We start from the raw sequence: 21,973 nt of genomic DNA on the forward strand, positions 1-21,973 counted from the left end.
TCAGGGGGGTCTCAAGTATGACACAATAGAGGGAATGGCTGAGGGGACAGATCACAGAGGGCGCCCTCGACAAGAGTATTTAGAGCAAGTGTACGAGGACTTGAACTGCACCTCATATGTTGAGCTGAAGAGGCCTGCAGATAATAGAGCGTAGTGGGGGACGAGATGCAGGACTTTGCTGTAAATCAATCCCCGAGCAATCTCAATAGACTGCGAAGAAGATCTTAGGATCAATAGAATTACTTTCCAAATAAAGAAATGTACTACTTTACTTTTTCATTTATTTAAAGAATCATCTTATATTTCTAAACTGAATCGGGTTGCGGTCCCATGGCTAGAGTTCCGAGGTTTGCAACACCCCAACTTGATTCCCATTTTCTAATAGTGAGTTATTTACAACTCGTTGAAAATGGCCTCCAAAGTAGAAATATTTGGGTAAATTTAAGAATTCAAATATTTCCTTTAAAAAAAACCTAAATTTCATTAATTTGAGAAAATTTTGTCCATGCATGGTATTGATCAAAATGTACATTTTTCTGTAGCATGTGAAGTGTAAAGTCTCTGAATCAGGCTTAGACAGCTGTAGAATTTGACAAGCCTAAGTTTGATAAGTACTTTTTCAAAACACATTAGTATTTAGGCAGTCTTAGAGACTAGGTTTAGATAAGTCATCTAGACTTAGATAGACCTTAGTGATTTCTGTTTTCACGTTATGTAAAGCTGTAATGCAAATTATGCATAAAATTGTACAACTTGTCTTGTAATTGCTTCCATTCGTTGTAATGTGTTTTGGTCAATAAAATGAAGAGGAATTTAAATGACATATGTTATGATATATTGGTAAATTGTAGTGCTTTAACACTTGTAGAGTGATTTAATCTCATCTCGAGTTAAAAAGTTAACCTGCAAGAGATCAAATCCTCTCATACTAAACACCTAAATATAAGCATGCAGGTGGCTTAAAATAATTGTATTGATTTTAAAATAGGCGTAACATACCGAGCTTACCTCTGAAGTTCCCCTTGTATCCAGATCGCTTGCCCCAAGTTCCGTGCAGAGAGCTCCAGCTTCTCTTCTCCGCGTCCTGATCAGCCTCGGCTTCCAGCATCCTCTCCGCATTATTGCTCAGTACCTACGTAATTATTACACATCGTATATACCAGAAAGAAGCAAAAATAATACAATATTTTAAATATACAAAGAACTGTGAGGCCGTAAAGACGAATGATATTTGAAAGTTTCTCAGAAAACATCGGAACAGAATTTTAACAACACACAAGGGAATTTTATATTTCTCATTAGCGAAGAATGTATTATGACCTTAAGTGGGTGGTGTTTTTCCAAACAGTTCAATCTAATATTTTTCAGTCAATAAGTGATTGATGTTCTGATGAAAGTATGTTGATGAGTTATTATGTATTGTCTTAAGGTACGGAAGCTATTCAATCAGAAAGCCAATTATTGTGATTTCAATAAATTAATATTTCTTTTTTTTTGGACCCTGTGGATGTAGTTTGGCATTGAGATCTTCATCTAATAAATGTATTATTTTCTAATATATTAATGTGAGATGAATCGATGATTTGTCTAAAAATGAGGAGTTTAATAATGATAAGTATGTAGCAGTTATATTTTTGAGTTACTATGCATAATTTGTTTAAATAAATGAATTATGAAATACAAATTATAATATTCCCACAATTCATAATAACTATGAAAAATTACACATTGGCAAATGCAAAATAAATGGTGTTCACCAAGGATTGTCACTTGGACCTTAACTCTTTTCCTCCTTAATTACATCAACTATTTAGATACTGGTGGATTCCTTCAGGGTTATTTTACTGCTGATTATGACATTACGCATGTGCTACTTTTCTAACTACAAAGCAGACTATATTAGCTTTTCTATGTCTAAGTATATGGTTGAGATGCGAGATGGGGTATTGAGATAACCTGTCTCATGGGGGTGTACACGTCGATAGGTCCAGTTTCCACGTAGTCTTGGTCTACTAAGGGGGATGAAGGGCTGGCGGACAGAAGCTCCAGGAGATCAGCGGCTGCAGAGTCTCGCTTTCCCCAACCTCCGTGAAGGTTGTTCCAGGCACGCTTTCCCCAGCCTCCCTAGAATTCAAATGTACATGCTGTAGCGCAGCCTTAGTTATTTGTTCGATCCGGCATTCACTAAAAAAAGCCAAGAACTTTGATTTTGAAAAATATTGATTTATATACGATCAAAAGTTGTTTCTGTCATTGAGAGGGTATGCGGAGAAATTGCAGTTTGATGAATAGGTATTTGAATATAGTTTTTGCAGATGCCTCTCCGAATGCTGTGTAAAAAAGACAACTGCTAAAAATTGTCCAGCCAAAATCGACAACATCAAGGTCTCGTATTCCTGTTTTCCGCACCCCAAAACTGAACTGATTTTGATCGTTTTTTAAAGAAAGTTTATTAGTTTTTTTTTCTACGTCAACCTATTCTGTTTTTTTCAAAAATAGTTACCATATTTGTATATCGTACGTCCGAAAACGAAAGATAACATTAGGGTTAACATTAAGGGATCTTTATTATAAAAGACAATTTATAGAAAAAAACAAATAATAAGGACAAGCCAATAGTGGATATCTATAGTATTAAAAAAAAATGCTCTAGTGCCATAATCTAGGGAGAAAATACGTAAGTACGTTTGTATGAATCAATCGTTTGTCTGCTCATCCTCTAAACAAATCAAACAAAATATCTACCTTAGACCTTCGCTAATTAAATTCAATTAATTAAAAATAGCACATACATTACAAACTAAGATTCAAGACGTACATATAATAAAAAGAAAAAAAATACATAATCATCGGCAGGTTGGTCCTGTATACAGGATTATGAAACAACCTATGCCGATGCTGAACATACAAACCAATGTTCATCATAATCTCAGAATTATCGAAAATTCCGCGCAACAATCGATAAAAATGTGTAGTCAAATACACATTCCTTATAGTCTCTGAAATGTTGTAGCCAAGCATACCCTGGAGAAACTCGGTCAGGTAGAACTAAGGATAATACCCGCACTCTCATGTAGAGATATCTCAGAAACTTCTTTTGGATTTTCTCTATCACAAGAGAGTACTTCGGTTCATATGGCCCCAAAATCATCGAGCCACTCTCGAGGCTACTTCGCGCTAAGGAGTTGTAAAGAGTTCTCAGTGCGCGGGTATTTTCGAAAACCCTGGCAGCACGCAGAACGAATCCTAGCAATGCTTAAGCATATAACCACTGATTGTGTCTACGTGGTCATGAAGTATCAGGGTGCTCACAAATCTAAAGCCCAGTTCCTTAATATTCGATGTTCGTAGCAGATTCTAGTCATTCATTTTAAAGCGAAAAAATAAAGTTGTTTGGGTCCTAGTGAAGGATCAACACTGGAAACATTAAACCTAAGTTTGTTTCGTCTTCCCCATTCAGATATATTAGATATATCTGCCTGGAGAAGACGAAAATCGTCGGAAGTCAAATTTAAGAAAAGTTTTAAGTCATCCGCAAATAACAGAAGACGGGAATTCAAAATTACATTTTTAACCTATTCCCCGCGTTTAAAATATTCTTTGGCGCCCCCCCTGCGCGGCACTATTGACGTACCTATTTTATCTATTCATTTTTAAATACCTACTTATTTTGTTGGTGCCCATAAATTTATCATCGCTAAAACAGATGAATACTTAAGCTACGAACCTTTTTAAAATAATAAATTACTCACTTAAGATAAAAAAATATGAAATAACGAATAATATAAACAAAACAAAAAATGCATCATCTCTTACCCACTCGATTGTGTCACGCTACGTGCGTAAGGGACAAATATATATCAACTGATCACCCGGTCCGTGACGAGAATTATCACGGTCCCATTGAATTATTTTACTAAAAAGGGAATACGCTTCTTTTAAGATAATAAGATTTTACAGACGGATGTCACTAGTATAGCCACGTTTTAAGCCAAAAATGATTTCGATTAGAATATTCGGTTGCGAGAAATTGAGGTTTGAGTCCTGGGTACCGCGCGCTCACATATACTGTGAGCACCGCGTGGCTACGAGCTCACCTAGATGCTTACGGGTCATGGTGGTTCATGAGCTACCTGCATCGCTTAAAGCTCTCCGAGATCGACAGCTGCCCATGCGATGATAAAACTCCTCAAGAAGTCCCTCACCTGTTGATGCATTGCCCTTTTTTCAGCTTTGAATGACAACAGTGGAGGCGCGATGCAGAAGCCTGGGTGAAGATCTATGCGACATCCCATCGGTGATGGGTAATAAAGAACTCACACGAGAAGTAGTATCATACATGGTCAATATAGTGCAGGCAATTGGTAAAATAAACCAAAGTAGGGAACAAAATGCCGAAAACTCCTCTAGTGGAACGGAAGGCCTGTTGACTACTGCCAGCAGGCCGGCTATTATTATTACTATTACTCACGTGCAAGTTGCTCCAGGCGCGTTTTCCCCACGCGGCGTTCATGTCCTGCCAGCCGCGCTTGCCCCAGCCCCCGTGCAGGCTGTTCCAGGCGCGCTTGCCCCACGCGGAGTTCATGTCCTGCCAGCCGCGCTTCCCCCACCCGCCGTGCAAGTTGTTCCAGGCCCTCTTGTCCTCCTCCAGCTCGGAGCTCATCATCGGATCCATGGCCTGGAAGGTAACATCATTTATTAAATCGCTCATCTATGTACACTCTACAGCCATTTACCACAGTCATTTTTAAAAGGAATACAGTGGAACCTCGTTTTAAATGGTTTTATAAACATAAAGCGGTGTCCGTTTTATTTGAATTTATAAATGAGCACCAAAATAGTAACATTCGAAACAAAATTTTCCCGATATCTTGCCTTCCGCCGCCTTCTCCTGACGAGTTTTCTGTGGTTTCCTCGTCATTAGATTTACACGATTTTCATGTAGTAATAAGCCATAAGGACTCGTCAAGAGAGGTAACATTATACATGAATCATGTAGCATGATATATATAGTAAAGGCAATAAAAGGTATCAATGATAGCAGGACACCAACTCCCGAACCCTCTTCAAGAGGATCGGAAGGTCTGTTGACGATTGACAACAGTCCACCTTCTCCTGACGAGTTTTCTGTGGTTTCCGCGTTAGAGAAAATGCGGAGATGCTAAACAGGATTTTTTTGGATTTTTTTTGTAATTGGAAGGGAATTTTTATAAAGGAAATATTATAAACATGTCAACTAAATAGAGGTTTTGATTGAAGTAAATTTAATCGAATATTGTATTTTGAAGTAGATAAATAAATAACTATCTCTTTGAAGTAAATATAAACTTGTACATTATAAGCTAGATAAAAAATAATGCAACTCCCATATAAAAAAAAAACAACACAAAAACATATAATGAAATGACAGCACTTCGATGGTTTTAGGGTTTTAAAGACGGTAACTTCGGCCTGAAAGAGATGAAACGTTCTGGACGACCAGTGAACTTCGGCGAAGACCACTTAAACCATGTTATTCATGAAGATCCCTTTCAAACCACCGTAGAATTGGCTAAGCAGATAAATTGAAATCACACGACTGCATACCGCCATTTTAAATCGTCCGCCCGTTTTGACCTTTACCATTTTGCTTTAATTTTGTTTTGAATCATCATCAAACATCAATTTGGAAATAAACGGACACAACTTATGTTATCACCTAATATTTTATTCCGATATCGACGGAAATCATTAATTGATATTTTATTACTCGCTACGTGTTAAAACAGTGAACTTTTAAGCAAAGAGATCTCACTATTTCAAAAACGAATGTGTAGCATTAACAAAGGCTTTGTAAAAATAAGTGCCAATGTATAAAATGGTGGATTGATAAAATCTAAAATGATTCCTATGCGAAGTTACATGCACGAACATAAAAATGCCAGATCTGATTTCTGATATCATGTCATCAAATGTTCGCACATAAAATTTCAACTTTGATGAATAAACTTTTTTCGTTACTAAGACAATTTGATATGTCAAATGAATGAAGGTATCAGACATCTTCGAGATATGAATCAAAATCCACTTACTGATAGGTCTCGAATATAAGATTCAGATACTCCCCCGCTTTCAACATTTAAAAATAAATTTCCCATAATCATCTCACTAAAAGCCTCCCCGTAAATTGTAATAATAGCGTAATACTCCGCTTTAACTTGTAAAGATTTATGCAGTTAAGTTCAGGTGATTACCTTAAATCAAATGGTTTGGAAACCTTTTTAATTAGCCCTACATAGTTTTAATCTCGGGACAAGATATAATTAAAATAAAATTGAGTTACCCGAAACAATTTGAGAAATGAAGCCCCGAGTGTAAGTTTTACAATAAAATCTTCCACGCGGGTTCAGGTAAGTACTGATCGGCGTTAATTAAACTTTATTTTCTCGTTCCAAAGTTTGTAAAAGAAAATAATGAACAACATAAAGATAGAACTACCGTGGGCCATTTTTACTACTACCTGCGTACAATTGATTAATTAAAACTGTTTTATTTTTCAGTGGATTCAACAAGTATCTATTAATTTATTCTTATTTTTCTTCGTCCACTCCTAAAGGGAACATGCGGACATCATCAGACGCCTCCAGGAGACTCAATGAACTCCCGATTCCTCCGAGACAATCCCGTCTTTGCGTGTGCGTTTGTGCGACTACCGTATATTTTCCGTAAAGCCGAATAAAGTCGAAACATCGCCATGGACGGCTTTCCAAGACGGCAGGAGCCCGCAGGTGTGAAGAAGACTTAGGTTTAGGCTCTTCTGAGGCATCCTCAGCTCGTGTCCAAGCTAGGTCCTACCGCCGCGCCGTAGGTACAATGCTGCCGTGCAATCCCTTAATCACCGTAATTCCAAAAATCCACTTTCGAATAAAACGCAAAGAGCTTTTCAAACAAGTAAATCGTCATGATACTTTTAAAAAACATCATTTTTTAAAGTTTCATCGTAAGGCTATGTGACGATTATTGTCAGAAAAAAACGTGACATTTACGAGTAAGTCATTTAAAAAAATAAGAAAAAAAATCGCATCAGTCACTACAAACAAAAAGTTGTCCAAAACTATCGACAAAAAATCCACCACCGGCTGTGATTATTGATTCGATTTGACTTCATTTATTAGATTGGACATAATCAATCCGCCATCAATTCGGTATTAAAAATGGAGGAGGAGTTAGTTACCTGCGATTGTAGCTGCGCCCCCGCGGGGGCCGAAGCCGGGTCCGCCGCCCCCGCGGCCGCTAGAGCCGCCAGGGCGAGCCCCAGGAGCCCCCAGGCTGCCCTCCCTTGTTGGCTTGACTGTTTCATCTGCAACAACACAACATCACAATCAAAAAACTATTTCTACATATAATAAATAATATTTAATTAACAATATTAGACGATTCCGGGCCACAACCCGATGGCTGTGGTCCCGTGGCGTGTCTCGGACTCATGGCTCAAAGTCCGTGGTTCGAATCTCACTCTGCCCCAACTTGATTCCCATTTTCTAATAGTAAGTTTTTTACAACTGGTTGAAAATGGCCCTCAAAATGAAATATTTGGGTAAATGATAAAAACGCAAATATTTGAACTGAATTTCACGCAATAGGGAGTTAGGATTTCCATATTCACAGAGATGAAAACATTTAAGGGTAAATTTAATTAATAGTCAGATGAATCTCATCCACATCAATACAGGTTTCAGCTCTTTAACTTCCATTCCATTTAGGAATTCAGTTTTCCTGTTATTAAGAGTAATAACTAGTTTTTTATTTTAACTTTAAGTTTAGCTATAAAACGCGTGTTCTACTACTACTAATACCATCACGCCATTTCCCCGTAGGGGTAGGCAAAGATGGACCGCCACACACGTCCATCCTGGCATACATTCCTAGCTCCTCCCACATTCATACATGCCCTTCGGTTTTGTCTGCTTTTGACATGACCAGACTTAAGATTTTGGTTTATCTGATCATGCCACGTCTTCCTTGGTCGTCCTCGTCTCACGTTACTGTTCATTTTCGCCATTCTTTCGTCGTTCGTTTGTTCTATATGACCAAACCACCTCAGAGACCCTTTCTTTATCTATCACTTATACCTGACTAAGATTTACACTCTCGCCTAATTTCAATATTCGTAACCCTGTCATACATTGATTTCCCACTCATCAGATCGCATTTCAACCGCGTTCACTCGGCTTTCATTCTTCCTCTGCCAGTTCCACGTTTCACTTCCATACATTAGTGTTGGGACTAAAACTCCGTTGTACACTGCCAGTTTAGCTTCGATTGACATATTTTTATTAGAAATTACTGTGCTAGGGGCGCCGTTTACTTTGTTGCCCGCGTTCACTCTCTTTTAACATCCTTTTCATCAAAAACGCGTATAGTTAATTTATAGGCTAAACGATGTAAATAAACTAACGTGAATTATTTATTTCAATGCCCTTTACATATGTATATTAGCAATATATTCAAGTGCAGCAGTATAACATAAGTATATGAATAAAGTAAAAAGTAAGAATAACATAAGAAAGACCGAAAGAAACAATAACAAGTTAAAATAAGGAAATGTACCCACTTAGGTATTGGTACATGGGTATACAGAAATATGTTAAATACTAGCGGACCCGACAGACGTTGTCCTGCCCGTATGTTGGCAATAGACTTTTAATTGATAAGTAGGTACCTAGGTACTTGTTTGTGATTAAATTCCAAAACTAAAAATTGTTAATATTCAAATATTGAATTCAAGTAGGTACCTAGGTACTTGTTTATGATTAAATTCCAAAACATAAAATAAATATTTTTTCAAATATAGCATTCTTTTTGCAAACGTTAAAGACCGGTCTTCTCACCAACGGAGGGGTGTATTTATGTAGTAATACGATTTTTAAATGTTTTGAATATAATATTATATTAGTATTACCAAAAATCCAGTAAAAAGAAATAAATGGGTAGAAATTATAAGGAATTTGAGGAAAGAATCTGATTGAAATCCACAAAAAACAAATACTGTTTGTAAACAATCAAAAGCAAACTTTTTTTATACACAAAAACCAGCATCTTTCCATTTTTTTGTAAATGCATTCTCCTCGAATGCAACACTGGGAGATCGATGGATAAAACATTTATGCTCCTTACTTCTTTACTGCATATTAGATTGAAGATTTTAATATCTACGAACACGCACGGCGCAAAAATCTATATTTCTCTGAAAACCGCACTTAAATTAGTTAAGCCGTTTAGAAGAAGTTCAGTGACATCACACGTACAGAGGAATTATTTATATATAAAGATAAATTTATTTAGTAATTATATGAAAATACATATTATAATTACTTTACTTTACATTAGTCCAGAGCTTACTTCTTCCACTCCTTGACTATGCGGATGTATGTTATCCAGATGCTAACTCTGAATTACTTGATAAGTTAGAACGATTGCAGAATGTTTGTATACGTTATATCTTTGATCTTCGCAAATTCAACCACATAATCGAATATCGCTCGAAATAAAATAATATGTGTAACGTAAAAGCAAACGCAATATCTTGTAGAGCAAAATTTTTTCTTTCGAATGACGCTAAACTTTTGCAATTTTAATTTTTAATTTTGGTGGTCATTTTTAAATTTGGAAATAAACGGACACAACTTATGTTAACAATATGCAAAATTTATGTTTAAATATATATTTCTTTCTTTGATTTGTTATCCTAAATAGATGTTATTGAGTCATATGTAATTATTTTATTTGAATACAGTAAATACATGTCTTTTTTATGAGTTACAATTAATATATAAATATATATATATTTATTTTAAATCTAGGACAAACAAAATAAGTAATATTAACTACCCCGAGACAAGATCTGGTCTATTATTATTATTTATAATTTAAGGGTACTATTTTTTTCTTTGTAAATTTTATGGCTTAACCAGTGCGCTTGTGCACAGAATGACATAATAAGTTCGTGAATGTTGAAAATATAATTTTTTTAATTGACTAATTAAATTTATAAATTCCCTTGACGTCATAGAAATAAATGTAGGTACTCGTAATTATTAATTTAATCCAAGAAGCGCTAGACTTAAGCAATGCAATATTTACTTATAGTTAATTATATTATATGTATAGAATACTTGGTTTCAATGTTAGTTTTGTTGAAATTCTCCGAGTTACTTCCAGAGTTAAGCTAATCCTGTTAGATCAGTGCAGTACAAACATTTATATTGACGCGATATAATTAAATTGTATTTATCCTGTAAATTTGATATTAAATACACTGGTATCTCATTCTTCACGGTTTCAAACACGTTTCAAAATAGAACGGTCCAAAAATTAAATTAAAAAAAAATATGCATTGATTTAACGATCAATATAATTATCATTTCAATCAGAGGCCTATCGGATCCATTTGTCGCACACGAATAATTCAAAATGTCAATTTTTTTGTATGATTTCTTTCAGACCTGTATTAGCTTTTATTTGCTCATTCGGGGCCCGTTACTATCTTCATAATTTAACCTTGTCACGTGAGATTCGAATACATTATTATCGCCAAACAAGCCGTAAACTAGAATAAAGCGACTTTGGAATGTTTAAATACTAAAAAAATTATTCATTACTTTCTGTAGGTACATTCTTATCTAAAGTCTTTTTTTGTATTTTTGTGCAAATAATACCGAGATACCTAATTTTAATGACTCTAAGAGTATAATATGATGTATTTTTAAATCATCGTTGCGCTGGCAATATCTGTTCACTTATTTTTATTTTTTAAAAGTATATTTGATTTCTCATTAAGATTACACAACTTTTTACTTAAATATTATAATATATATTTACAAGTAATTATTATTTCAGCCGTCTCGCATTATCTGTCGTTGAAAGTTGAATTCGTTGAATTCTTGAATGCAGAAGATGAGTTGCCCATTCGCATTCATGAAATACTGAAAAATGTGTACGGTGATGCAACAGGGTATATCGAAACTGTTGACAGACGATGGGTTTGTCACTGTAAGGAAGGTCAAACATTGTGGCTGACGAAAAGCGGAACAGCAGGCCGTTGACTGCAGTAGATGGGTAGTCTTGCCTCATCCTCCATACAACCCTGGGGATACACATTGAAGATAAGGAGGCCGTGAAAACTTCCGTGCGTCAATAGTTTAGGAAGCAAGACAGCTTTTTTTTTACCACAATATACACGCCCTTGTTAAAAGATAAACCAAAACTGTGGAAATGGGAAAAAAAAGACGAAAAAATTTACGAGGCATAAGTTTTTGACTGACCATCGTATTATTAAATTTTCTAACGCCTTGGATATATTTATTAATTCAAAAATACAACTATTTTTTCATTTTCATCATTCCCTTTCTGAGCCTGATGGTGCATAAGGCATTGTATTGGCACAGCAATCGCTGCGTACTTCGATATTTTTTACTACATGAAGGTGAGATGATCAGTTTTACGCTTCAGGTCCCAGTCCATAGACTGAAATATTTAAGAGTAAAAACATATTTTTTAATAAAAATATGTCAACCATGTTGGGAATTAACCCTAGACCTCTTGCGTGGCAGGAAAACGCGATAACCCCTAAACCACGAGGCGAAGCCTTAACAAAATGATCGGAACTTTTTGTTATCATCACAAATTATATCATCCATGTCGGAAATTCAACCCGAGACCTCTTACGTGCAGGCAAAGCATAAGGACGAGCTTTAACAAAATGATTTTTTAATTGAACGATGAAAACTTTTTGCTATCACCACAAATTAAATAGTGCAATTAGTTTATTAGTGTAAATCTAAATTTGTTGGAAGTCTAGGCATTTACAGGGCTTATGACCTGTCATTGGCTGGTTTAAGTGGCCACTTTACATATTGTGTTACATTCACCATTCTGCCTATGTTTAAACATAGTTTTGCAGCGCAGTGTGGGCGTGGTACACGGTACCTTGCCGTGCCCGAGCTGTCACTATGGACACTACACTTATTACCATAGGTTTTAGCCCATCTCGCCCGCGCCGCGCTGCAAAACGCCCGCCACTGTGGCTATACAATAATATTTGGCAATATTTATTTATTAACATATACGGCATGCAGTGCCTTTTACCTTAAAATTATATAAAAATAATATAAACATTTCAATATAATGTGAAAAACTTAAAAATTAAAAATAAAAGTATTATTTTACATAAATATTAAATATATAACACAGTAGTTTTGTTTAAAAAAACATATTTAGATATAAAAATAATTAACAATATTTTGAGTTTGTCCAAATTTTTGTAGACAAGGACTGGATTCAACTCCCTGGGGAGCTGTTTATATTAACATATTACAACAGAGATGAAGAATGTTTTTCATTTCTGTTGTAATATGTTAATAAAAATAATTAACAATGTGTGCAAATAAAACTTTAAAAGGAAAATAATTTATGTATATTTTTCTTAAATGGTACAAAATATAAGTGTATTAAATACAGAAAAATCATTTTGTATCAAAAAAATAAATATAAAAAAATAAAATAATAACAATAATGACAATTAATTTATTGTATTCATATTTTAGAGAAAAGCGGAGCAATAAACATATTTGGCAATAATTTGATTCTTATTGTTTAAAGTGTTATTGCTTAAGTTGGAATAACAAAATAGGTCAGTTTGAATTGTATTCTCAGTTAAAACTTGAGATTAAATTTGAGGCATCAAAAAGTTTTATTGCCCCAAAATATTGTCTTTTGTTGACCGTAAAACCATTTACCTTTTGTGTCATTTGAATATTGTGGCCCCCATAGATCCTAACCAAGGAAAACAATACGAAAACCACTTATACTTAAACTGCGGGGGAATCAATGTCACAGATTGTTGTATAGGCACTAGCAACGCTGAACACATCAAACTCCAGGTGACAGGCCTGCCAATACAAAGACGTAACACGGCTCCAACGACCGGAAATTTAAATCAGACACTCTCCGACCACCATTGATTCCGGTTGCCTTCAAAACGACATAGTTTATCTCTTGTAATATTTAACGTTGAATTGTTCCAATTTCCACGGCTAGGTTCAAATAGTATTGTTCAGTATTTATTTGTTGTATTTTATTTAACCATATTTCGATTAAGTTGTAAATAAAATTCCAGACACAATATATAAGTTGAAATTATAATTTTTATACATGCCACCTAATAACAAAACCTTTATGATTATGATTTTCTTGCCTATCTTTATATATATTGATTTATTTAATTTATCTTTATACAAATTAAAATCATGTCTTTTTAATAACTTCTTTTCTAAATAATACTTGTTTAATGTTTATACTATGATACTTGTACATCACCTCTGTTACTTCAATACTTTTTATATTTAAACTCTTTATTTATTGTTATTTTCTGCATATCTTTGTTAGAATTTGTTATTTAATTTTCCTTTATTATTTCTTTATTTTCTGCTGCTTTTATTTTATTTTATGTATCTATTTTTTTTTAAAAATAAATATTTTTATTAATATATAAATTATCAATTCCCACTGAACTTCTTATCTCTTAAATTATATAAACATATAAAAACTCTTAATACTATGGAACAAAAGAAAAATATGGACATCGAAAACAAAAAATTGTCCAAATAAAAAAAAAACATTAAAAAAATTCAATATAAAAACCACGTTCTAAAAGCCAGATTTTCAGCAGCTGTCTTTCTCTTGAGCCAGATAAGCTTTTTTGATTTTTTATATTTAATGGGAGCATAATATACATTTTTGGTATATTGTACTCTAGTGTTCTTTTCCCGTATTTATTATTGAATTTAGGTATAGCTAGTCTATCTACATTAGTGAACCGAGTAATATATACATGTTCCAGTTTATTTCTATATTCAGATAGAGACGCATGCTGAGAAACCAGCTTGGACCATAATAAAGCTCTAACGGATAAAATATTGAAAGATTTATACAATAAGGATATTGGAATATCGTGTCGCTGACAGTACATTTTTTTTTCAATTAATAATTTGATCATTGAATTTTGTAAGTTATGAACAAGGTTTATGTTTGTATTACAGGAAAAATCACAAGAGGTTAAAGCGTATCTTATAATTGATTCTGAAAGTGACAAATAAATTATTCTTAAAGTACTATTCGGGTCATAATATTTCAATAAATACATTTTACCACCTATTGATCTAAGTCTATTACACAATTTTTGTACATGACCATCCCATTTAAAATGGTAATCGATAGTCAATCCTAAATATACATAATCAATAATATTTTCTAATATATCACAATTGCAGGGTTGTATAATATTCTGATGGATACAGTGAAAATAATGAGAAATTATACAGGGCTCTATATCAGATTTGGCATTTGGTGATCTAATGTGCATGAATTTCATCTTCTTGGCGTTGATAATCAAACCTACATCATGTGACCATCTTTGCAATTGTATAAAATCATCCTGTAATTATTTCTCAGCAGTAGCTAAATTATTATGTGACACCACAAGTGCGGTATCAGCAGCGTACACAAAATATTTAGCATTTATAAATAACTTATTCATAATAGTCACATACTGTATGTATAAAGTAGGACCTAATATGGAATTTTCTATACTTGTGTACAGGTGTTTTGTTTCATTAAAATTGTTTTTCAATATTATTTTATACTTTGTCAAAGGCGTAAAATGCAAAGGCCTAAAATAAATAAATGAATACATATAATTATTCTGTTCGTGTGATGTCACTGAACTTCTCCTAAAAGGCTTAACCGATTAGCGTACGGTTTTCAGCGAAATGTAGATCTTTGCAATGCGCGTGTTCGTAGATATTAAAATTTTCAATCGAATTATTAAAAAAAAAGGAGTGAATCAGTATTTCACACCCCCCCCAAGAAATCGATCCCAGGATCTCAAAAATAGTAGCTGCATAATGAAGTGTACTTCTCAACTCGATTTACTTAATCAGGATTTTTACCTGAGAGAGAAAAAACACTCGTCCAAGATTCTGGATCTAATTCACAAACACAACTGTATTCATTATTTATTTATTTTATTTATTTTTGCACTACAACAGGCCAGGAAGCCCAATTACAGTGGTGAATTACACCACAGAACACCCAGGCTTGAGAAAATACACATTTGAATTTTTGTGTTCTCACCGGGAATCGAACCCTGAACTTTTCGTGTGTGAGTCAAGGGTCTTGACCACTACACCACGGAGGCCGCCATTATGCGCCTGGATATAGAAAAAAAAAATTGTTATACCGTTAGTTCAAAAATAATAAATCAATTTCTTGGACGGAGCACCGAATTATTTCTTCTGATATTACGCGCGTGAAATAGTTTTCAGAATCATTGTAATGTAGCGTTTGCAAGTGGGGTGAACTTTTAGCCATTTCAGCAGTCGCGAGCAGGTAAGCCTGAAAGTTTTTTGTGAAGATGAAAGCTTTTAGTGTTACCCTTATTTATAGTTCACTGTACTTTCCTGCTTCACAAGAATAGGTTTCACGTGACAAGCTGAACGTGAATTAAAAATAACTTCAACGAAACTGATAGAGCCGAAATGCGTAAAACCAATAAAAAAATATTTTTTACATTGCAATATATCGGTCGAGATCCGTACATTATGTAAGTGAAGTCAAATAAGCACTATCGACAAAATCTGGAAAGGAGTTCTGCGTTGGTTTGGATATGTAGGTCGAATGGACAACGAAAGATCGTCTAAAAAGTTTTACGATGCGAATGCTGATGGATGTAGAAATCCAAGAAGACAGGGAAAGACATGGCATCACTAAATCCGACAAATACTTGAAGATTGATATTTCAAAAGTCGGAATAATAAAAGTAATATAGCAGAGAGAGCGAGATGTGTATTTTTATTTTCTTTTATTCAGAAAACATATAAAGTACTTTACCCTATAATATATTTTACTTCACAAAAGTCAACAGATGAAAGAGTTGAGGAAATGTGGATGTTCAAACATAGGCAGAATGGTAAATGTTACACAGTGTATAAAGTGGCCACTTAAACCAGCCAATGATAGGTCGTAAGCCCCGTAAATGCCTAGACTTCCATATTCCCTTCTCAAAAAATTTTTCCCTCTCTGTTGCAACAAATTTAAATATGAACAACTTCCTAGGGAGAAAATCCACCCTATCTGCAAGCATTTGGACATACTCAAAACATTGTTGAAGGATTATTTGGCTTTTGTAAAATACAAAGTACAACAAAATTAAATTATACGTATGTTAGTAAATATAAGCATTTAACCACTTACAGATTTTTTATGTCTTCCGGTTTCGAGACCTACCCGTCTCTTCGTCAGGACACTCACTTCACCAAGATGCAAATACTAAAATACACTATCACCTTTACTGTTACCGTGGTATACATTCAGCCAGTCAGCCAGCCTGTCTGTAAGCATTTGGACATACTCAAAAAATTGTTAAATTAACTACCTGGTAAACGAAGAAGTATACAAAATTGGAAAATTGTTTTCAGGCGTTGCCTAGTAGGTGAATTGGTTCAGCCGGAAGAATCTCACCCGCAAGATAAAGGTGTCAGCTGTTTAACTTCACAAAAGTCAACAGATAGAAAAATTCAGGAAAAGTGGATGTTCAAACATAGGCAGAATGGTGAATGTTACACAGAGAATAAATTGGCCACTTAAACCGGCCGATGACAGATCATAAGCCCTGCAAATGCCTGGACTCTCATATTTCTTTCTCAAAAATGTTTTCCCTCTTCAGAGAGGGCTGAAACAGCTGAAACATTTATACAAAAAAAATGTTCCTGTAACGAAAAACTAGTCAGGACTTGTCCTGTTTTATTCAAGTGAATATCTATAAAGTAAAACTTTCAAAGGTACGTCATTCAATTTGTTCCTGGCCATACAATTCCTAACAGAAATAATTTCCTATTATTTTTCTTCTGTTATTCTTTTGCAAATGCAAATAGGACCCTAAAACTCCAAAGGTACCCTAACAATAAATTAATTTTCAAGTCCAAAGTAAACTGTTAAAATTTCTTTTCACTGTTTTCTAATCGAATACCCTATCTTTGTCTTTTAAGTCTCGAGAGTACAATTTAAATCCATTTTTTAACAACCCACCCCTTTATCTTCCAAGCGACTTTTTAATTTAAAGACACCACTCGAGATTGTAATCATGATTTCTGAAATAAGAAATTTATTTTATTCAAATCAGATTGTGACGCTGCGTCAAGGGTGCTTGTATTCAAGACTGACAGATATTTTATAGAAGTATTAAACAAAATACGTATTTCACGATAAAAACATTAAAAGACAAAACGTAAATTAAAAAAAAAACAAACATAACGGTGGTAGTTTATTGCATTTAAAAAAGATAAATATTTTCGTGATCAAAAAAGAAGTGCTTTTTTTTAAACACTGGTCATAATATATCACATGAACCAGACTTCTAAATTCGTAAACTTACATGTTTCATTGTCGAAAACGTTCTCTATCTCTGTTGTTATGAATATTAAAAACTAAACGGTTTTACATGGAACAAAACATACAAAAAAGTTAAAATTTGCGATGTAAAAAAAGTTGTATAGACGCTTGTATATACACGGATTTTAGGGTCAGACCATGAAACTTCAGAAGAACCATCTTTGTAGTAAACTTTTCCGAAATTTGTTTTTTTTTTTTATAATTTCAAAATGCAGTAAATCCTTAATTGCTCGGACTAGCCTCTCTTCCACAAACCCCTACCTGTCGTACGGTGTGTACGCTTCGTGGTCAAATACGTTTTTCACCTCATGTTTTTTTGTAGGGTGGGGTAGGGGTTTGAGGAAGGGATGCTACTCCAAGAAATTAAGGATTTACTGCATTTTTAAATAAATAAAAAATGTATGTAAATTAATAAGTTTCGCGGTCTGGCCCTGAAACACCGTATACACGTATATCACACACGGTTTTTAATTTTTTTAAATTGAAAATTTATTTATTAACCCTTATGAATTATTACTCGTACATTCATTTTACAAAAAAAATAGATATTTTTTTTTTTCGTACTTGTTGATAATATTTTTTTTACATCTTTTGAAAAGTTTGTCTAAGTCTTTCAGTTTGATTTTAATAGAATAGTCCAATGTCCTCGGCATACATAATCATTTTTCAATATTAGTAACAACACAACTAATTTCAGGTATTCTGAATACCCATCTTCAGGTATAAATTTCAAGTGATGATGGGTATTTACACCCTTCATAATACCTAAAACTAGATGTGTTTACAAATATCAATCTCGTGTATAGTACATCATTTACAAAGCGTTTTTATTTATTTTTATTTAAAATGTTATTCTACAGTGTAAATGCTGAAACATTAAACAATATTATATGGACAAATTACAAGCCCAAGCGCGTGCATATTGGCCACTCGGCGGCATTAAAATTTTGCTATGTTTACAGTAGAAACTAAATGATTTTAAACAAAATATTCTTTCCATAAAAAAGAGTTAGAATTAAAACATTTCAGATACTTAATTATTTATAAACGATTATTGAAGGTATAATTTAATGTAGAATTAATGAATTGTACCACAAAATCAGTGTGATTTTAAATGTTTAGTATTTCTTTTCGAAAACAAAAAGAAAGATTTTGTTTGAGACTTCGTCTTTACATGAGAACCAACGTACCTCAAATTTAATCTAAATTCTAGATTAGCCGTTCGAAAAGTATTTTTTTTAGTAAGTACAACTCTAAAATATATTTTTATATCTGAAATACCTTAAAAATAATTTGTCTAAATACTTTATTTTTTTGCAATTTTGGTGCAATTTTGAAATTTACGCTTATTTAAAATTAAAAAATCGTATGATTTCCTTACTTTTTATCAGACTACAACAGCCTTAAGAACTTGGGCTTGGAGAAGGAGATTTAACTATTAACCCTTTCATTTGGTGGCAGGGCTCTTTATGGATTTAGGCTTGGAGGGCGAGAATTATTTTACTCAGGTCACATTGACGAAATAACTGATGATATTTTTCCGTGATTCACTTTTGTGAATATTTTTTGAATCTGTGACTGATGTTAAACTTTACGCTCTCAAAAATGACGTATAATAAATTATTTGTCACCTTTAGCAAACCCTAAAGCTCATTCACGGTAGCCAAACGCTCCAATTACAAAACCACCACATTGAATACAAGGCCCAAGTAAATAACCACCCTTTTCAACACCTGTTGATTTGAGCAGCAACACCTGTTACTCTGTAATTATTATCAGGGGCTTCTCCCTAAAGTTCACCTGCCTTCTCTGTCTAACCCACTGCCACCCTTCTACACGCTTACTGGAACGAGAGAATCACGTGCGACTTATATTAATTTATGTGGATGAATTGTATGTGAACCACGATTTTACATTATTTTAAAAAATATATAAATCTCCTTTTTATAACATTTTTAAACAAAATAATTCACTCAGAATTTGACTGTTTCGATCTCTTGGAATACATAAACATTTTTTTATTTTTTAAATATTTTTAAATTTTTTATTTTAATTTGTCATTGATAAACCCTTACGGGTTACATACATTTAAAAAAATATTTTTACTTTTAAAATTCACATTCTACTGTTAATAATAATATTTTTAACATCTTTTGTAAAGGTTGTCTGAGTCTTTTGTTTAGTTTTGTCTGGTAGTTTATTGTATAATTTATAACAATAATGATTTAATTATAATAATAAAAATACGCATGAAGTTTTCATTCACTTTTATTTATAAATTTTTACCAGTGACCGGGTTTCGTCCTGACCGACATCGTCAGACTGGTGGGGTAAAACTATACAATTTTCACCGGTTTTTATTATTTACATTCAAACAAAACTTAAATTCACACAGTTGTTATTACTTTATACGTAAGTTATTTTAATTTAAACTCTTTTATTTCCATAATTATATAAACTCATGATTTACAACCCCCGCTTGCACTTGTATATAACATAGAAATTTGTTTAGTCTCCCACCAGTCTGACGATGTCGGTCACGACGAAACTCGGTCATTTCATCATCAAAATAATACCCAGATTTTTAACCTTCGAAGTCCGCATAAGATTCTGGTCATTCATTTGTTAGTGGAAAAAAAGGCTTTATTTTTTATTTTTTTTATTTATTAGGGATATCAACAGTAATACATGTAAAAAAATATGACAAATAAAATGTACAGAGAATAAAACTAATGACAGATATCCACAGAAATACATTAAATACTCGTACAATACATGCTAGTGTAAATGTGTGAGAGGGTGGGTGAGTGGGTTTTATAATGTACTAATAATGTTTGTGAAGAGACCCTTGTCCTTCCGTGTTGTATTGTTTTCTAATAAATTATTAAATAGAAAAAATGTTCTGGATCTTCGTGTAATTTAGTGGTTTTCTTAAATTCCAAATACCTTCGTTTGAAAATTTGATGCTTTCTAAAACACGTTATTATATTCTAACGAAGAAGTTAATTTTATCATCATGGGAGATTATTAAATCTGATGCGATAACAAATAATTAATCAGTTGTATCAGTCGTACACATGCTTTGTGGAGAAGTAATGAGCGTAAATTGGTGTATGGGAAGCATATTTCTGACGTCACGTCAGTCCCAAACAGCTGACGAGACATGTTAAGCCGTCAGTAGTCAGTAGTCGTGTGCGCTGTATGTTCGATTTCATCCACATAACAGAATTTCGACAACATTATGTCACACACAAATGCTCGCTTAATTCGTTTCGTAGGCGGGGAACTAATTAACGAAACAATTCAAATGATTTATGACAAGTACTCAAACTTCAAACATATGTTACACGAACATGTAAATAGATAAATCTAGAAATCTGAACATCTTATAAACAGGCACACAACTTATTGAAGGCCAGATGCAGCACAAAAAGTAAGTTGAAAGTTAATTGTTCATTTTTAAACATTGTTGGTGTAACTGGCCCTTGGAGATATTGAAATTGACGTACGCGGACGATTCCAATGCATGTAACAAAATAGAGATATTTATTGCAACAGAGAGTGAAAACGTTTTTGAGAGAGTAATGCGATAGTCTAGTAATTAAAACTAATTTATGACCTATAATTGTGATCTATACACCGTGTAATATTCACCATTTAGCCTGTTTCCTCAACTCGAAGAAAAGTAGCATAGATGATTGGCCTCGAGAGGGGAGACTACGCTTACGGAGAAATTGAGTCAATGTTAAAAATCTCAAGTCTACAAAAACGTAGAAATGACATTGACTGCATATTTATGTTTAATTTGCTGAATGGCTCAATTGATGTACCATAGTTACTGGAACAAGTGGCATTCAATGTTCCGATCCGCCGGTTGCATAATAATGCATAATAATGTGCTGTTCCTCGATCAACACAGCACAAACTATGGCTTGCATGCACCAATGTCCCGATTCTGTCGTATTGTAAACTCGAGACAAGATCTGGACTTTTTTGGTGTAAGTCTTTACAGATTTAAAAATTCACTAAGATAGACCGGATCTTGTCTTGAGGTAGTAATTTTTATTTTTTTTTGTCCTAGCATTAATTTTATTTAATTGTATTGTATTTTATTAGTGGTTGTATTTATTATAAGAATTTTTATTTACCATTGTTAGAATGAACTGCATAAGTCCGTCAATTAAATAAATAAATAAACTCTTCCTTCTGCTCACATTTGAAGTAAAAGAGCTGAAATCTTTATTGATGTGAGTGAGATTGATCGGGCTACATTATTTCACCTACTAGGCAATGCAATGAAAATATACTTTAATTGTGAATAATTTCAATCCATACAAACCCAGCAGCATAAAAAGCCGAATGACTTATTATACGAAAATTCCCATTAGGTGTTCAAAGTAATTGAACCTAGGTTTGAGTCATGGGTTATCACTTATAGTGAAAGTGCTGTGTTCGCCGAAAAAAGCGGAATCATACCCAGAAGCCA

The 21,973-nt window shown here is 33.7% G+C and overlaps 1 protein-coding gene across 1 annotated transcript in view; it reads right to left on the reverse strand.

Annotated features, from left to right (window-relative positions):
- Mip (Myoinhibiting peptide precursor) overlaps positions 1–21,973 on the reverse strand; it is a 221,593-nt gene that overhangs the window by 3,856 nt on the left and 195,764 nt on the right. The window contains exons 2-5 of the mRNA XM_088240353.1: positions 7,214–7,339; positions 4,472–4,678; positions 1,957–2,124; positions 1,000–1,132 (exon numbers count right to left, since the gene is read on the reverse strand). Coding sequence (XP_088096479.1) covers positions 1,000–1,132; positions 1,957–2,124; positions 4,472–4,678; positions 7,214–7,339 — 634 coding nt within the window. The remainder of the gene's footprint in view (positions 1–999; positions 1,133–1,956; positions 2,125–4,471; positions 4,679–7,213; positions 7,340–21,973) is intronic.

Source organism: Micrasema longulum, unplaced genomic scaffold (genome assembly GCF_059751315.1).
Source record: "Micrasema longulum isolate JH-2025_06_02 unplaced genomic scaffold, ASM5975131v1 h1tg000123l, whole genome shotgun sequence".
Lineage (NCBI taxonomy): Eukaryota > Metazoa > Arthropoda > Insecta > Trichoptera > Brachycentridae > Micrasema > Micrasema longulum.